The 16408-nt window shown below is 45.4% G+C and overlaps 1 protein-coding gene across 6 annotated transcripts in view; it reads left to right on the top strand.

The window, feature by feature from the left end:
- PECAM1 (platelet and endothelial cell adhesion molecule 1) overlaps positions 1 to 16408 on the top strand; it is a 91876-nt gene that overhangs the window by 29897 nt on the left and 45571 nt on the right. For all 6 annotated transcript variants that reach the window (XM_055257197.2, XM_063629351.1, XM_063629353.1 and 3 more), the window contains 3 exons: positions 7226 to 7519; positions 10112 to 10417; positions 15658 to 15933. In XM_055257197.2, coding sequence (XP_055113172.2) covers positions 7226 to 7519; positions 10112 to 10417; positions 15658 to 15933 — 876 coding nt within the window. The remainder of the gene's footprint in view (positions 1 to 7225; positions 7520 to 10111; positions 10418 to 15657; positions 15934 to 16408) is intronic.

Below are 16408 nucleotides of genomic sequence, written 5' to 3'. Positions count from 1 at the left end.
CTTATGGTGCCGCATGTTTCCAGGGAGCACCACCATCCACTGATGAGTGGCCTTGAGGTCAAGGTCCCACTGTTTTTAGCATGTTGGGGTTTGGCACTGTGGTCACTGGCTGTTGCGTGGTGACTTTCCAACTTTGGATCCTTCTCCGTCAACCTTCATCTCCCCAGGTTGAAAAGATCTGACCTCTTTAGGCTGTCCCACAGCCCCACTCTTCATCACAGTAATCCTGAACCTTTTTGGGTTCAGTAAGGAAATCTGTGGGCTCTCTCTCCAGAAAAAGCATACATTTGCACACAATTGGACGTAGTTGATGAGCCTCCTACCCACCCATGCACCTCCCAGGGGCGGTGTCCCCCAGGTTGTGAACAGTCACTCTGTGTAAATAGTGAGACCTACAGGCAGTAATTCAGTTTGGCTGTGCTTGGCTGGTTTATTTAGAAAGAAGTTAATGTTTTCCATATTATCAAAACAAGAATCAGGTAGAGACTTTTGAAGTTTGGTTGCATGGTATATTTGTTACCTATTGCTCCTTAACAATTTACTTAAAACTTACTGGCTTAAGGTAACACGGATTTATCATACTGAAGTTTCTGAGGGTCAGGAATGCAGCAGTGGCTGAGTTGGGTGGTGCTGGCACCGGGTCTCATTAGATTGCAGACAAATTGTTGGTCAGGGTTGCGGTTATCTGAAGGGCTTGACTGAGTCTGGGGAATCTGCTTCCAAGCTCACTCCTGTGGCTATGGGCTGGAGGCCTTAGTTCCTCATCCTGGGGACCTTCCACAGGGCTGCTCATGCCATGACTGCTGGCTTTCCCCAGAATGAGGGATCCCAGACAGGAGAGAGAGTGACCAGGATAAAAGCTGCATTGTCTTTTATTACCTGATGGAGTATTTTGTTGGTTGATGTTAACGTGGGAGGCGACCACGTGTAAGTGTGATGAGCAGAGGGCAAGGATCATTGGGGGGGCATCTTGAAGGGCGGCTACAGCAAGGGAGGTGGTGGTTGTGGTGGTAAAAACTAGGCCACTGTTCTTGTTGTTTTGTCAATGATATTTGTGTTAAGATGAAGAGCTGAGACTCATATCTTGATAGATTTTCTAAAATGCTTTTCCTTTTTCCATCCTGCTCTCTCTTCTCCCTTGTCTGTTCAAGCTAGCCATGGGAATGTGGTGTTCCTGCCAGTGCATCCATTGAGTTCCTTTATTGTTAATTTATTTATTTTCTGAGATGGAGTTTTTGCTCTATTGCCCAGGCTGGAGTGCAATGACGCGATCTTGGCTCACTGCAACCTCTACCTCCTGGGTTCAAGTGATTCTCCTGCCTCAGCCTCCTGAGTAGCTGGGATGACAGGTGCCTGCTACCATGCCCCGCTAATTTTTGTATTTTTAGTAGAGGCGAGGTTTCACCATGTTGGCCAGTGGGTCTCAAACTCTTGAACTCAGGTGATCCACCGACCTAGGCCTCCCAAAGAGCTGGGATTACAGGTGTGAGCCAGCACGCCCGGCTGAGTTTATTTGAGCAGATAATGTGTGTTAGAGTTGCTTAGAAAAACAAGATGGTGGAAGTGCCCCATGCTAGTGGGTACCATCCCTACTGAAAAAACCACTGCTTGGTGCGTTAGCCAAATTTGCTTTAAAATTGTTTTTTAAAAAGGGAGGGCTTTTATAAAAATCAAATGAACTAGGACTGGTCAGTAGGAGGCTCAGGCAAGGGTTGTGCTGAGGCTGGAAGGCCCAGAGTAGGAAGAGCTGTGGAGTACAGACTGAGCTCTGCAAGGGCAGACACTGCCAGCCTCACTGTTCTCTGAATCCCCAATATGAGGGACAGTGCTTGGCACAGAAAAACCCCCTTAAATGTTTGCTATGAATGGTGCTAAGGAAGAAGGCAGAGAATGTCAACCAGGGGCCAGGCACTGGGCAGTATATACACGGCTCCTTCTGTGCCCTCAGCCACTTTGGCTCAGTCACTGTTTAGGTTAAAGATACCAGAGAAGGCAGGTATTCATGTTCCTACTTTGTAGGCGGAGACGTGGTGGCCCAGAGAGGTTAAATAGCTCCCGAAATCACCCAGCTAAGGACTGTGGGATCAGGGGTTTAAACCTGGTATGTCTGACTCCCTTCTGTACCCAGCACTGTCTGCTGGTCTAGGGCATAACCAGCTAGGGATGGGCAGCTCGTTCAGTAAACAGGAGAGCAGAAGAATGACTCATGTGGAGAGCACGCAGTGAAGTGAGCAAAACTGGGAGGCTGGAGAAGTCACTTTAACCTGAAAATGTTTAATATGCTTTTTATTTTATTTATTTTTTTTTGAGATGGAGTCTAGCTTTGTCGCCCAGGCTGGAGTGCAGTGGTGCAATCTCGGCTCACTGCAATATCCGCCTCCTAAGTTCAAGTGATTCTCCTGCCTCAGCCTCCCGAGTAGATGGGATTACAGGCGGCTGCCACCACGCCTGGCTAGTTTTTGTATCTTTAATAGAGATGGGGTTTCACCATGTTAGCCAGGAGGCTGGTCTCGAACTCCTACCTCAAGTGATCTGCCCACCTCAGCCTCCCAAAGTTCTGGGATTACAGGCATGAACCACCATGCCCAGCCTTAAATATGGTTTTTATTTGAAAAAAAAAAAAAATCCCTAGAAACATGGAGTGGAGACACAACTTTAAAGCTCTGAATAGTCGATTTTCAGCTCATGCCTATAATCCCAGCACCTGGGGAGGCTGAGGCAGGATGATTGCTTGAGGCCAGGAGTTTAATAGCCTGGACAACATAGTAAGACCCCATCTCTAAAAAATTAAAATTAAAAAATAAAAAAGAGTCGATTTTATTTCTGTAACTGGAAGAATCTAGCTAACATTTCTCAAGCACTTTATAGGTGCCAGGAACTCTACTTTAAGTACTTAAACTCAGGTTCTCATTTATACTTGCATTCCTTGTGCCTATTGTATGGGTAAGCAAACTGAGGCTCAGAGAAATTCAGGGACTTGCCAAAGGTCACACAGCTTTGTTAGTAGCAGAGATGAGATTTGGCCCAGGTCTGGCTCCATGCACTTGATTTCTGCTCTTTAGTGTCTCCTGGTTGAGTCACTGGAATACACAGCATAGCTTAAAATGAAGGAGGAAATACTGAAGATGTAATGGGAGGAGACCTAACTGTCTCTGAGAGGGAAGAGAGTGGTTGGGAGGGAACTATATTAATTGAGGAGTGCAGAGAAATCAATATGGTCCAAAGAAAAAAAGGATTTTTTTGAGATGGAATTTTGTTCTTATTTCCCAGGCTGGAGTGCAATGGCATGACCTTGGCTCACTGCAACTTCTGCCTCCCGGGTTCAAGCAGTTCTCCTGCCTCAGCCTCCCAAGTAGCTGGGATTACAGGCACCCACCACCACACCCAGCTAATTTTGTATTTTTGGTAGAGACGAGGTTTCACCATGTTGGCCAGGCTGGTCTTGAACTCCTGACCTCAAGTGATCCACCTGCCTCGGCCTCCCAAAGTGCTGAGATTACAGGCATAAGCCACCGTGCCCGGCTGGTCCAAAGAAAATTTTGTGTCGAGAGCTCATCCAGCAGGCTCCTTAAATCAGGAGCTTGTAAGTTGCACATAAAGACAAAAAAGGGAGTTCCAAAGAGTAACGCTGTGGGAAATGACTTCAATTTAAACCATCATCTTGTTTCATCTCATGGACTGGTCAGACACCATTTTTGTTGTTGTTGTTGTTGTTGTTAAATTAATTGCTCAGAATATAGCAGCAGGCACAAATTGTGGTACTCATTTTAAAATTGAAGATTAAATTTTAAATTACCCAACAAAGGCCTAACTTTGTTAAAAGAGAGGGAAAGGACAGGTTCTGCCAGTATCTCTGGCCAGCTAGCTAACTATTTTCTTGTTCCAAAAAAATGACTTGGGACCACTTATAAAAATTATGTATTGTTGTTCAACAAGATACAATTAATGAGGAAATCAGGATGAGAGGAAAATAAAGGCAGGGAAATAAAGCTATGGCCCATTTAGCACAAAACACATCCCAAAGATTGCTAGAAGCAGAGGTGAAATTTTGGCTGTATGTTAGCAATCAAAGCAAAAGGAGGAACAAGGTCCGTTAGAACATTCTCAGAATCCACAAGATAGAAATGAATCAGTTGTTCAGCATAAACACAGTGTTTCCTGGTGCGGTTGGAACACTTTGTGAAATTAGGGACAATGTCTCATCAGCATCCCAGACCAACATCCCAAAAGACCATTTCTTAATAGCTTGCATCTGTGCTTCTCCCTACCCCATAGCCCCTCCCTCTGGAGATGACCACTATGCTGACTTGTAAAATATTAATCTTATATCTAGCCACCTTTCTTTTTCGTTTGTTTGTTTGTGTTTTTGCAGACAGTCTTATTCTGTCGCTCAGTGCAGTGTTGTGATCTCAGCTTACTGCAACCTCTGCCTCCCAGGTTCAAGTGATTCTCCTGCCTCAGCCTCCCAAGTAGCTGGGATTACAGGTGCATGCCACCATGCCTGGCTAATTTTTGTATTTTTGGTAGAGATGGGGTTTCACCGTGTCAGCCAGGCTGATCTCGAACTCCTGGCCTCCCAAAGTGCTGGGATTACAGGTGTGAGCTGCCATTCCTGGCCTTATCCAGCCACCTTTCTAAACTCACATTTATTTCAAATAATTTGTCTGTAGACTCTTTGAGGTTTTCACATATCATGTCATCTGTCTTTGAGAGTTTTTAACATTTGGCTGCTCCATTCACTCAAAAATTTTAAAAAATTCCATGATCGCATTATTCATACTTCATGGAGATAGATGGGGGGCTAAGAAAGCATACCAGACATAGTTACTTTCAATCCCAGGTCCAAATGCTGGATAGGTAGCTTCCTTGAGAATGGGCATGGTAGAAATTTCTGGGGGCACGTGTAGGGATTTGGGAAAAACACCTGGTTTTATGGTCATGGGCTTTCAGTACATTTTTTTCCAAATCCCCTATTGATCAATTACTTTTTCTTTTTTTTTTTATTTATTTAATTTTTTTTAGATGGAGTTTCCCTCTTGTTGCCCAGGCTGGAGTGCAATGGTGCGATCTCAGCTCACTGCAACCTCTGCCTCCCGGGCTCAAGCGACTCTCCTGCCTCAGCCTAAGTAGCTGGGATTACAGGCATGCCACCACACCCAGCTAATTTTGTATTTTTAGTAGAGACAGGGTTTCACCATGTTGGTCAGGCTGGTCTCAAACTCCTGACCTCAGGTGATTCACCCACCTTGGCCTCTCAAAGTGCTGGGATTACAGCCGTGAGCCACTGCGCCTGGCCTCTTTTCTTTTTTTTTTGAGACAGGATCTCACTCTGTCACCTAGGCTGGAGTGCACTGGCATGATCATGGCTCACTTCAGCCTCTACCTCCCAGGCTCAGGTGATCCTCCCACCTCAGCCTCCTGAGTAGCTGGGACTACAGATACATGCCACCATGCCCGGCTGATTTTTTTGTATTTTTGTAGAGTCATGGTTTTGCCATGTTGCCCAAGCTGGTCTCAAACTTCTGGGCTCAAGCGATCCTCCTGCCTCGGCCTCCCAAAATTCTGGGATTACAGGCATGAGCCACTGCACCTAGCTTCATCCATATTTTTTAAGCCATGTATAGAACATGAGATGTTTGAAGTTGTTTTCTGACAGGAATTTGGAGAGTGAATATTTTGTGGTGCTGATTAAACCCAGATTCATGTGCTTGGAAAAGAGAACCACAGGGAAGGTAGTGAGTGCTTTGAGATATGTCAAGGGGTATAGCTAGGACCACAGGTGGGCTGCAGAAGCACCTACAGGCATTGCCAGGATGATCTCCAAAAAGCAGGCCACCCTGGTCTGCTCTGAAGTTTGGACACAAGTCCTGACCCATGGGCATGGTTCAGGATCTTCTAGCCTGGAAAATTTTCAGGGCAGTGGCCCACAACCAACCAACTGACAAAAACATGGCAATAGCTAGAAAGCACCCAGTTTTAAGCAATCCACCCTTCCATCAGCCTGCTGCTGTGAATGAGCCTCAATATGTGATCTGTAGTTAGCTGAATTCTATTGACAGCCTATGGTTACTGGATATAAGCCAATTCTGTTCTGGGGACTTCAGCCAGAAATGACACAATTGGCCAGTTGACCCAGAGCCTAGTTCCTAGCAGAGATTGGATAGCTGGTTGAGCACTGTGGTTGTTTTGGGTCTTGACTGGAGATTCCTGTCGTTGGCAGAGGGGAATCTGTAGTCTTTGCTTCTTGGTAGCAGGTGAGGCTGAAAATGCAAGTAGCAGGCTAAAAATTGGTTTCAAGTCCTCACCATCTGGTGAAACCTCAGAGCCCATCAGATAGAAAATGCCAGCTGGAACTGTGCTAATTCGGTAAGGCCTGGGTGGAGAAGGAGGGCCTGGGCACGACCATCTGGTTTCGGAATGGAGGTAGCGGTCATTTATTAAGCACTTAATGTATATCGGGCACTGTACAGGAGACGTTCTGGCTGTTCTCCTGTACATTTCCTGCAAAGACCTAATGAGATATGATTACCCCATCCTACACGTAAGGACACTGAGCTCAGAGAGGTTAGCTGCCCAGGTTCACACAGTAAATGATGAGCCAGGACTTGAACACTTGATTGCTTGAATCCTATACTCCCTCCAGGGGCCAAGATGTGGCAGCTTACAGGATGCCTACATCTTTTTTTTTCTTTCTTTCTTTTGAGACAGAGTCTCACTCTGTCGCCCAGGCTGGAGTGCAGTGGTGTGATCTCACCTCACTGCAACCCCCGCCTCCCAGGTTCAAGTGATTCTTGTGCCTCAGCCTCTCAAGTAGCTAGGATTACAGGCCTGCACCACCACACCTGGCTAATTTTTGTATTTTTAGTAGAGAGGGGGTTTCACCATGTTGGCCAGGCTGGTCTCTAACTGCTGACCTCAGGTGATCCACCCATCTTGGTCTCCCAAAGTGCTGGGATTATAGGCGTGAGCCACCATGCCTAGCTCCACATCTTTGTCATACTCTGTTCCGTTGCCTTGGTGGGAAAAGTTGCAGCTTAGTACCAACTGCCTCCTGCTTGAGCCACTATGCACAGTTACTATCAGCCTGGCCCTGTAGGCATATAGGACCCCTGGACTCAATACTGCATAAGATGGGATAAGACCACATCTGATGTGGTGAAGGTCAACGGGATGATGTTGTTTCTGAGATAACAGGTATGTCTGCCTTCCTTCCCTTTGCATTTAGCTTTCACAATCAACAGTGTCGACATGAAGAGCCTGCCGGACTGGACGGTGCAAAATGGGAAGAACCTGACCCTGCAGTGCTTCGCGGATGTCAGCACCACCTCTCACGTCAAGCCTCAGCACCAGATGCTGTTCTATAAGGATGACGTGCTGTTTTACAACATCTCCTCCATGAAGAGCACAGAGAGTTATTTTATTCCTGAGGTCCGGATCTATGACTCAGGGACATACAAATGTACTGTGATTGTGAACAACAAAGAGAAAACCACATCAGAGTACCAGCTGTTGGTGGAAGGTGAGTCCTTGGAACTGAGCACAGGCAAGCAGATGGAGCATAACTCACAGTGGCGTGAATAACAGCTGTGAATGAATAGTGACACTGGACTTAACTCTCCACCCATCACCCTCTCATTCATCTGCCTGGCATTTTCCTTACCTGAAAATGTAAGCACTAGACATATTCCCAATAGGCCGGGCCCTCCCTCCCTTCCTTCCTTCCTTCCTTCCTTCCTTCCTTCCTTCCTTCCTTCCTTCAGGCTGGGCCCTCCCTCCCTCCCTCCCTCCCTCCCTCCCTCCCTCCCTCCCTCCCTCCCTCCCTTCCTTCCTTCCTTCCTTCCTTCCTTCCTTCCTTCCTTCCTTCCTTCCTCCCTCTGATGGAGTCTCACTCTGTCATCCAGTCTGGAGTGCAGTGGTGTGATCTTGGCTCACTGCAACCTCTGCCTCCCAGGTTCAAGTGATTCTTCTGCCTCAGCCCCCCAAGTAGTTGGAATTACAGGTGTGCGCCACCACGCCTGGCTAATTTTGTATTTTTAGTAGAGATGGGGTTTCACTGTGTTGGTCAGGCTGGTCTCAAACTCCTGACCTCAAGTGATCCACCTGCCTTGGCCTCCCAAAATGCTTCTTCATCTCATCTCATAAATTAAAATTTCTTCTTCAAGACTCAACTCAATGATGTCTTCTCTTTCCAGAACAAAATTGATCTACCCCAGGGTGCCATTCAGTACAGCTCTGATGCTCTCTCTACATTCAGTGGTATTTGTGTGTATAAAGGCCACAGCAGTTGTTAAGACACTGTGTTCTGCAGTCACTCTGCCTGGGTTTCAATCTGGGCAAGTCCCTTAACAGCTCTAAACTTCAAAATCCTCACCAGTAAAAGGAAGATAACAACGATACCCAGTTCAGGCAATTATTGAGAGGGTTAAAAGGTGTCATGTGGGGAGAGTGCTTAGCAAAATTTCCAGCACCTAGTGAGTTCCCAATAAATGGAAATTTATTTATTTATTTTGAGACAGAGTCTTCCTCTGTCGCCCAGGCTAAAGTGCAACGGCGCCACCTTGGCTCACTGCAACCTCTGTCTCGTGGGTTCAAGCGATTCTCCTGTCTCAGCCTCCCAAGAAACTGGGATTACAGGCACGCGCCACTGTGCCTGGCTGATTTCTTGTATTTTTAGTAAAGACGGGGTTTTACCATGTTGGCCAGGCTGGTCTCGAACTCCTAACTTCAAGTGATTTACCCACCTTGGCCTCCCAGAGTGTTGGGATTACAGCTGTGAGCCACCATGCCCGGTCCACAAATATCCTATTTCACTCAGTATTGCCATCCTTTCTTACACATCTATCTGCTCTTCTGGATAGTGAAATTGTAAAGACACAGATGGTGTTTGGTTTATTCTTATATCTTGAACAATGAATCTGGCTCATCGTAGGCATTCAGTAAATGTTCATGGAATAAATTAAAGTCAGTCCTAGCCTGTGGCTGCATTCAATAAAGGGTAACAACAATCACAGTGACACTGACAAATGCTGGCTACCTTTCCCCTCTAAGCATCATCTGTTGGGAATCTGATTGTGTCATCTTCCCAATAGGATTATAAACCATTGAAAACACCAAGTACATCTTGACCATATTTTATTTTTTTAATTTATTTATTTTTTGATTTATTTATTTTATTATTATTTTTTTGAGACAAGAGTCTCACTCTGTTGCCCAGGCTGGAGTGCAGTGGCGCGATCTCAGCTCACTGCAACCTCTGCCTTCGGAGTTCAAGCAATTCTCCTGCCTCAGCCTCCCAAGTAGCTGGGATTACAGGCACCTGCCACTATGCCCGGCTAATTTTTTGTATTTTTAGTAGAGACGGGGATTTGCCATGTTGGCCAGGCTGGTCTCAAACTCCTGACCTCAGGTGATCCACCTGCCTCAGCCTCCCAAAGTGTTGGGATTACAGGTGTAAGTCACTTCGCATGGCATTAGTGGTGATTTCTGTGCTTTTGGTGCACCCATCACCCGAGCAGTGTACACCGTACCCATTGTGTAGTCTTTTATCCCTCGCCCCCTCCCACTCTTTCCCCTGAGTCCCCAAAGTCCATTGTATCATTCTTATGCCTTTGTTTCCTCATAGCTTAGCTCCCATTGAGCATATTTTATATTTTTTCCTTTCTTTTCTTCTCTTTTTTGAGACAGGGTCTCTGTTGCCCAGGCTGGAGTGCAGTGGTGGGATCACTGCTCACTGCCGCCTCAACCTCCTGGGCTCAAGCGATTCTCCCACCTCAGCCTCCCAAGTAGCTGGGACTACCAGTGTGCACCACTAACTACCCCTGGCTAATTTTTAATTTTTTTTTGTAGAGATAGCATTTCACCGTGTTGCCCAGGCTGGTCTCAAACTCCTGGGCTCAAGAGATCCACCCACCTCGGCCTCCAGATTTTACATTTTTCAAAGTACCTAGTACTGTGCTGGGCACATACCTGTTCAGTTATTACCTGGTAGGTCGCACTGGGTATTCAGAGAACAAAAAAGAGCCCTCTCATGGGTCAACTACAGTCACTTAGTGGAGGGAGGCTTGTGTCTTTCAATCAGTCTGATACTGACAGACTTTCTCTTTCCCCATAGGAGTGCCCAGTCCCAGGGTGACACTGGACAAGAAAGAGGCCATCCAAGGCGGGGTCGTGAGAGTCAACTGTTCTGTCCCAGAGGAAAAGGCCCCAATACACTTCACAATTGAAAAACTTGAACTAAATAAAAAAACGGCCAAGCAAAAAAGAGAGAAGACTTCTCGGGACCAGAATTTTGTGATGCTGGAATTCACCATTGAGGAACAGGACCACGTTTTATCCTTCCGATGTCAAGCTAGGATCGTTTCTGGGATCCATGTGCAGACCTCAGAATCTACCAAGAGTGAACTGGTCACCGTGACGGGTCAGCGTCCTGCTCCCTTTCTCATCGTTCTTTGTGGTTTCTGGTTTGGTATGGGGAGAAAGGACCCAGAACTGGGAAGGGGCTGCTGTTCTCAGGACTTAAGACCTGTTCTTAATCATTTTAAGCCAGTATTTTTCAAGCTTTTTTGACTGTGATACAGCTAAATTGCATACAATTTTTCAAACAAGAGTTTCACCAACAACACTTTACTCTTTTTTTTTTTTTTTTAACACTTTACTCTTAATATACATGATGCTTTTTGTTTGTTTGGCTTGGATTTTTGTCTTTTTTTTTTTTTTTTTTTTGAGACAGAGTCTCACTCTGTCGCCCAGGCTAGAGTGCAGTGGCGCGATCTCGGCTCAGTGCAGCCTCTGCCTCCCGGGTTCAAGCGATTCTTATGCCTCAGCCACCAGAGTAGCTGGGATTACAGGCGTGCACCACCACGCCTGACTAATTTTTGTATTTTTAGTAGAGATGGGGTTTCGCCATGTTGGCCAGGCTGGTCTCAAATTTCTGACGTCAGGCGGTCCACCCGCCTTGGCCTCCCAAACTGCTGGGATTACAGGCGTGAGCCACCACACTCAACCTTGTGTGTGTTTTTGAGACAGGGTCTTGCTCTGTTGCCTGAGCTGGAGTGCAGTGGCATGATTTCAGCTCACTGCAACCTCCGCCTCCCAGGTTCAAGCGATTCTCCTGCCTCAGCCTCCTGGGTAGCTGGGATTACAGGGGCATGCCACCGTGCCTGGCTAAATTTGTATTTTTAGTACAGACAGGGTTTTACCATGTTGGCCAGGCTGGTCTCAAACTCCTAACCTCAGATGATCCACCCACCTCGGCCTCCTAAAGTGCTAGGATTACAGGCGTGAGTCACCGTGCCCAGCCTATTTCAGTCTTTAAACACTGGCCATGATGCACTACACTGATGCATTATGTGATCTGTAGTTTGGAAGCCACTGCTTTAAGCCATCAAGGGTCAGACACCAGGAAGTTGGTTTTGGAGGGGATCGGGAGGAAAGAGGGGCCAGGTCCTCAGCCTTGGCCTCCTGTTGTTCAACGTAGATTTGTGTTAGACAAACAGCAAACAAATGAGGTGGCCTGGGAAATGCTCCCAGGAGAGAAGGAGGCAACAGCAGAGGGAAGCTGGGGAGTGTCCAGGACATACAGGGCTCTAGGACAGGTAGTCAGCCACTCCCAGGACCCGGTCTCATTTGCCAAGCCGGGAGAAGTCAGGGGAAGGCACACCCATGTAGATATTTGCAAATATTTCCAAAGTAGGAAACTTAGTTTGTCATAAATGGTCCCCTTCTCTTGGCATCCCACTTTATCCTGCCCATTGTGTGTATGTGTGTCTGTATGTTCTATTATCTGATTATAAAATCATGTGCGCTCTGGGTAGAATTTTCAGACACAAGAGCAGGATATAAAGTATGTATATAAAGTGACAATCATTCATAATGCCTCTACTTAGAGAAAATCATACATGATCCTCTAGACTTTTTCTACATATATTTACATATCATACACATACCCAGCCACACACACACACACACACACACACAGAAAAAACAAAAAACATCTTTTTTTTTTTTTTTTTTTTTTTTGAGACGGAGTCTCGCTCTGTCACCCAGGCTGGAGTGCAGTGGCGCGATCTCGGCTCACTGCAACCTCCGCCTCCCGGGTTCACGCCATTCTCCTGCCTCAGCCTCTCCGAGTAGCTGGGACTACAGGCGCCCAAAAAACATCTTTTGTTTTTACAAAAGATGGGGACCTATCACACTATTTTACAGCTTTTTAAAAACTAGACAAAATCTTATGGACTTTTGTCCATATGAAGAAATATAGATCTATCTCATTTTAGAACTCAGAACTCGACTGTAGGGATGGGCCATCTCTGCAACCCTCAAATTCCTGGGTTCGAGTGATTTACCTCATCTTCTGTTGATGGATATTTAGGTATTTTTCTCAGTTTTTGCTATTACAACAATCCTGCAGTATAGATATTTGTACTTGTAACTTGTGTACTTTGGCAAGTGTTTTACTATTATTATTTATGTGGTTAATTCTTAGCAGTCAAATTGTTGAATCAGATGTTTTGTGCATTTTCTTATTTATTTATTTATGTATTTTTTTGAAACAGAGTTTCGCTCTTGTTGCCCAGGCTGGAGTGCAGTGGCGCAATCTCAGCTCACCGCAACCTCCGCCTCCCGGGTTCAAGCAATTGTCCTGCCTCAGCCTCCCAAGTAGCTGGGATTACAGGCATGTGCTACCACGCCCGGCTAATTTTGTATTTTTAGTAGAGATGGGGTTTCTCCATGTTGGTCAGGCTGGTCTTGACTCCCGACCTCAGGTCATCCGCCTGCCTCAGCCTCCCAAAGTGCTGGGATTACAGGCGTGAGCCACCACACCCGGCCTGTGCATTTTCAGTTAAAAACTTCAGCATGAGGCTAGGCGTGGTGGCTCACATCTGTAATCCCAGTACTTTGGGAGGCCGAGGCAGACGGATCACCTGAAGTCAGGAGTTTGAGACCAGCCTGGCCAGCATGGTGAAACCCCATCTCTACTAAAAATACAAAAATTAGCCAAGCGTGGTGGTGGGCACCTGTAGTCCCAGCTACTCTGGAGGCTGAGGCAGGAGGATCACTTGAACCTGGGAGGTGGAGGTTGCAGTGAGCCACCGTGTCACTGTATTCCAGCCTGGGTGACTGAGTGAGACTCCATCTCAAAACAACAATAAAAACTTCAGCATGAAAAACTTATCGTAAAATAAAAAGACAAATGACAAACTGGAGAAAATATTTGCATAGTACTTTTGACAAAGAGCTAATTCCTTTAATTTATAAAAGGTTTGGCCGACTGTGCCTGGCTCGATATAGCCAAAGTGCTAGATATTGCCAAAGTGCTCTTCAAGATGGTTGAACATTTTCATCAGAAGTGATGCTAGTGTTTGTTTTCCCACATCCTTACCAACAGAGTCTTTCTTTCTTTCTTTCTTTTTTAAATAGAGATTAGGGTCTTGCTATATTGACCAGGCTGTTCTCGAACTCCTGGCCTCAAGTGATCCTCCCATCTTGGCCTCCCAAAGTGCTAGGATTGCAGGCGTGAGCCACTGTGCCTGGTCCTAACAGAGTATTTAAATGTTTTATTATTTTTGACAATCTAGTTGAGGTATAGTGATATATATCATTGTTGTGGTGATTTGTATTTCTTTAGTTTTTAGTGAGGTTGAGTTTGTTTATTCATCTATTACATTTTTTTCCCATAAACCGCCTATTCATATACACCTTGTCATTTTTATTGTGAATCACAAAACTCTGGTGCCATAAAGAAACAAGATAGGTAAATTTGACTAAAGTCATTTTTATTGTTCCTGGTTGGATTTGTTCAAGCCCTTTATTTTATTTTTTTTTATTTATTTATTTTTGAGATGGAGTCTCACTCTGTCGCCCAGGCTGGAGTGCAGTGGCACCATCTTGGCTCACTGCAACCTCTCTCTGCCCTCCAGGTTCAAGTGATTCTCCTGCCTCAGCCTCCCGAGTATCTGGCATTACAGGGGGCTGCCACCTTGCCCAGCTGATTTTTGTATTTTTAGTAGAGACGGGGTTTCACCATCTTGGCCAGGCTGGTCTTAAACTCCTGACCTCGTGATCCACCCACCTCAGCCTCTCAAAGTGCTGGGATTACAGGTGTGGACCACCGCGCCTGACCCCTTTATTTTATTTTAAAAAATATTTTATAATATGTTTTTTGAGATGGAGGGTCTCACCATGTTTCCCAGGCTGGTCTTAAACTCCTTAGCTCAGGCAGTTCTCCTGCCTCAGCCTCCCAAACTGCTGGAGTTGCAGGCGTGAGCCACTGCCCCCAGCTGAGCCTTTTATAAATTAATTAGCTATTTGTCAGTGATATTATGCAAGTATTTTCTCTAGTTTGTCATTTTTCTTTGAGTTTTATGATAAGTTTTCCATGCTGAAGTTTTTAATCTTCATTTAGTCAAATTTACCTGTTTTGTTTCTTTATGGCGTCTCAGTGTTGTGATTCATACTTAAAGGTCTTCCACATGTCAAGATTATTAAAGGAAAAAAACACACCCATGTTTTCTATTCCGGTGCTGTGGTTTCATTTTGTTTTCCCCTGCATTTAAATATCTGGTGCATCTGGAGTTGATTTGGGTGAAAGAAAAACACCCTTCAGCTATTATTAAGGTTCCCCAGAAGACCTAAAATTTGAGAGTCCTAAAGCATGTAAAGGATGCCTTCCCCTTTTTTACTTTTACTTGAAAAGGCAGGCTATTATTTTATGATAACTTCTTATTATGAATTGACTTCATAATGTTAAAAATCACTAATGAATATTAAAGTATTTGATTACTCTAAATTCACTATTAGCATTTTTAAAATACCCCTAATCTATATTTTACACAGTTGGAATCTGTGTGTATATTCCAGTTATGCCCTGGGCTTGTTTTTTTGTTGTAAGTGGAAACAAAAGCCTAGGACCTATCCCTACTTCCCTGAAGATCCTATGCCCTGGTTGGTATCTGATCTATACTTGATTAAAACTATTTTTCTTTTTTAATAGAGATAGGGTCTCACTATGTTGCCCAGAGGCTGTTCTAGAACTCCTGGGCTTCTTAAGTGTTAGGATTACAGGTGTAAGGCCCCACTCTCAGGAAAAATTGTTTTTCAAACTGCATGAGTCATGAAATCAGTTTAGTGAGTGATGGCCAGCATTTTAAAAAATGAAATAGAAAAGACTAGAAGCCACCTTTTTGGAGGCATGCGATTATTTAAATATGCATTTCCATGAAGCAGCACGTTTCACAGAGCTGAACTTTTGAAGGCTGTAGTATCTTCATGCTGAAATGCCAAGCTTCCATGAAGTGCTGAGAAGAGCCTAGAAAATTCGTAGTGGGCAGGAGGAAGATCATTTCTAAATACTGTGGTTATTTCTGAAGTCATCTGAAGAAGATTCCGCAGGCGAGATCTAGAGAAGGTGTTTGGCCTTTGGGAAGCTTCAGAAACCCAGAGAATTGCAGTGAAGAAGCCTGAAGATGCAAGAGTGAGTGAGAAGGCAGGGAGTATGAAAGCAGCCAAGGCAAAAGTTCTAGAGAGGAAAGGTTGAATTTTTAAAGTTAGTTAGGAACAATAGAAGTTTGAAAAGGGGAAGCAGCAAAAAGAGCAGAAGAGGTTCCTCTTGCCCAGGTTTGCACCTGAGTCCAACCGGGTTGTCTTCCTCTCTTGCAGAATCCTTCTCTACACCCAAGTTCCACATCAGCCCCACCGGAATGATCATGGAAGGAGCTCAGCTCCACATTAAGTGCACCATTCAAGTGACTCACCTGGCCCAGGAGTTTCCAGAAATCATAATTCAGAAGGACAAGGCGATTGTGGCCCACAGAAGACACGGCAACGAGGCTGTGTACTCAGTCATGGCCATGGTGGAGCACAATGGCAACTACACGTGCAAAGTGGAGTCCAGCCGCATATCCAAGGTCAGCAGCATCGTCGTCAACATAACAGGTAGGGCTGCTGCTGTGGAAGGGTGCTGGCATATGGCGGGCTCAAGAGGCCACCATGCTGCAATCCAGCATGGCCAAAGAGAGCTGATTTCCTGCCCCTGCTTATCTGAATGAATGTGCTCAGGTGGGGCTTTGGTGCTCATGAGAAGAAGCCACTGCAGAGCGAGTTAACAGTCCACGGTGCTTGTTGAGGGTACAGGCTCCGGCACCAAAACTCAACCCTGCTGCTCACTGCTTCTGTGACCTTGGGTGAGTTATTGAACATGCTGCAGCTCTGTGAGATGGCGATAATGACAGCACTCACCTTTTAGGACTACTATAATGATTAATGAGATAACCATACTGTAAGCATGAGCTGAGAGACTTGTACAGACTGACTGTGAACACTGGTTAATGTTTTCATTACTCTGTTATATTTCTCCATCCCCTGTGACAAACACTATGCTAGATCCCAGACATGGGTCCTATGACAGAGC

This window comes from Symphalangus syndactylus, chromosome 20 (genome assembly GCF_028878055.3).
Source record: "Symphalangus syndactylus isolate Jambi chromosome 20, NHGRI_mSymSyn1-v2.1_pri, whole genome shotgun sequence".
NCBI classification, from domain to species: Eukaryota; Metazoa; Chordata; class Mammalia; order Primates; family Hylobatidae; genus Symphalangus; species Symphalangus syndactylus.
This window is presented reverse-complemented; position numbering and strand designations above follow the sequence as displayed.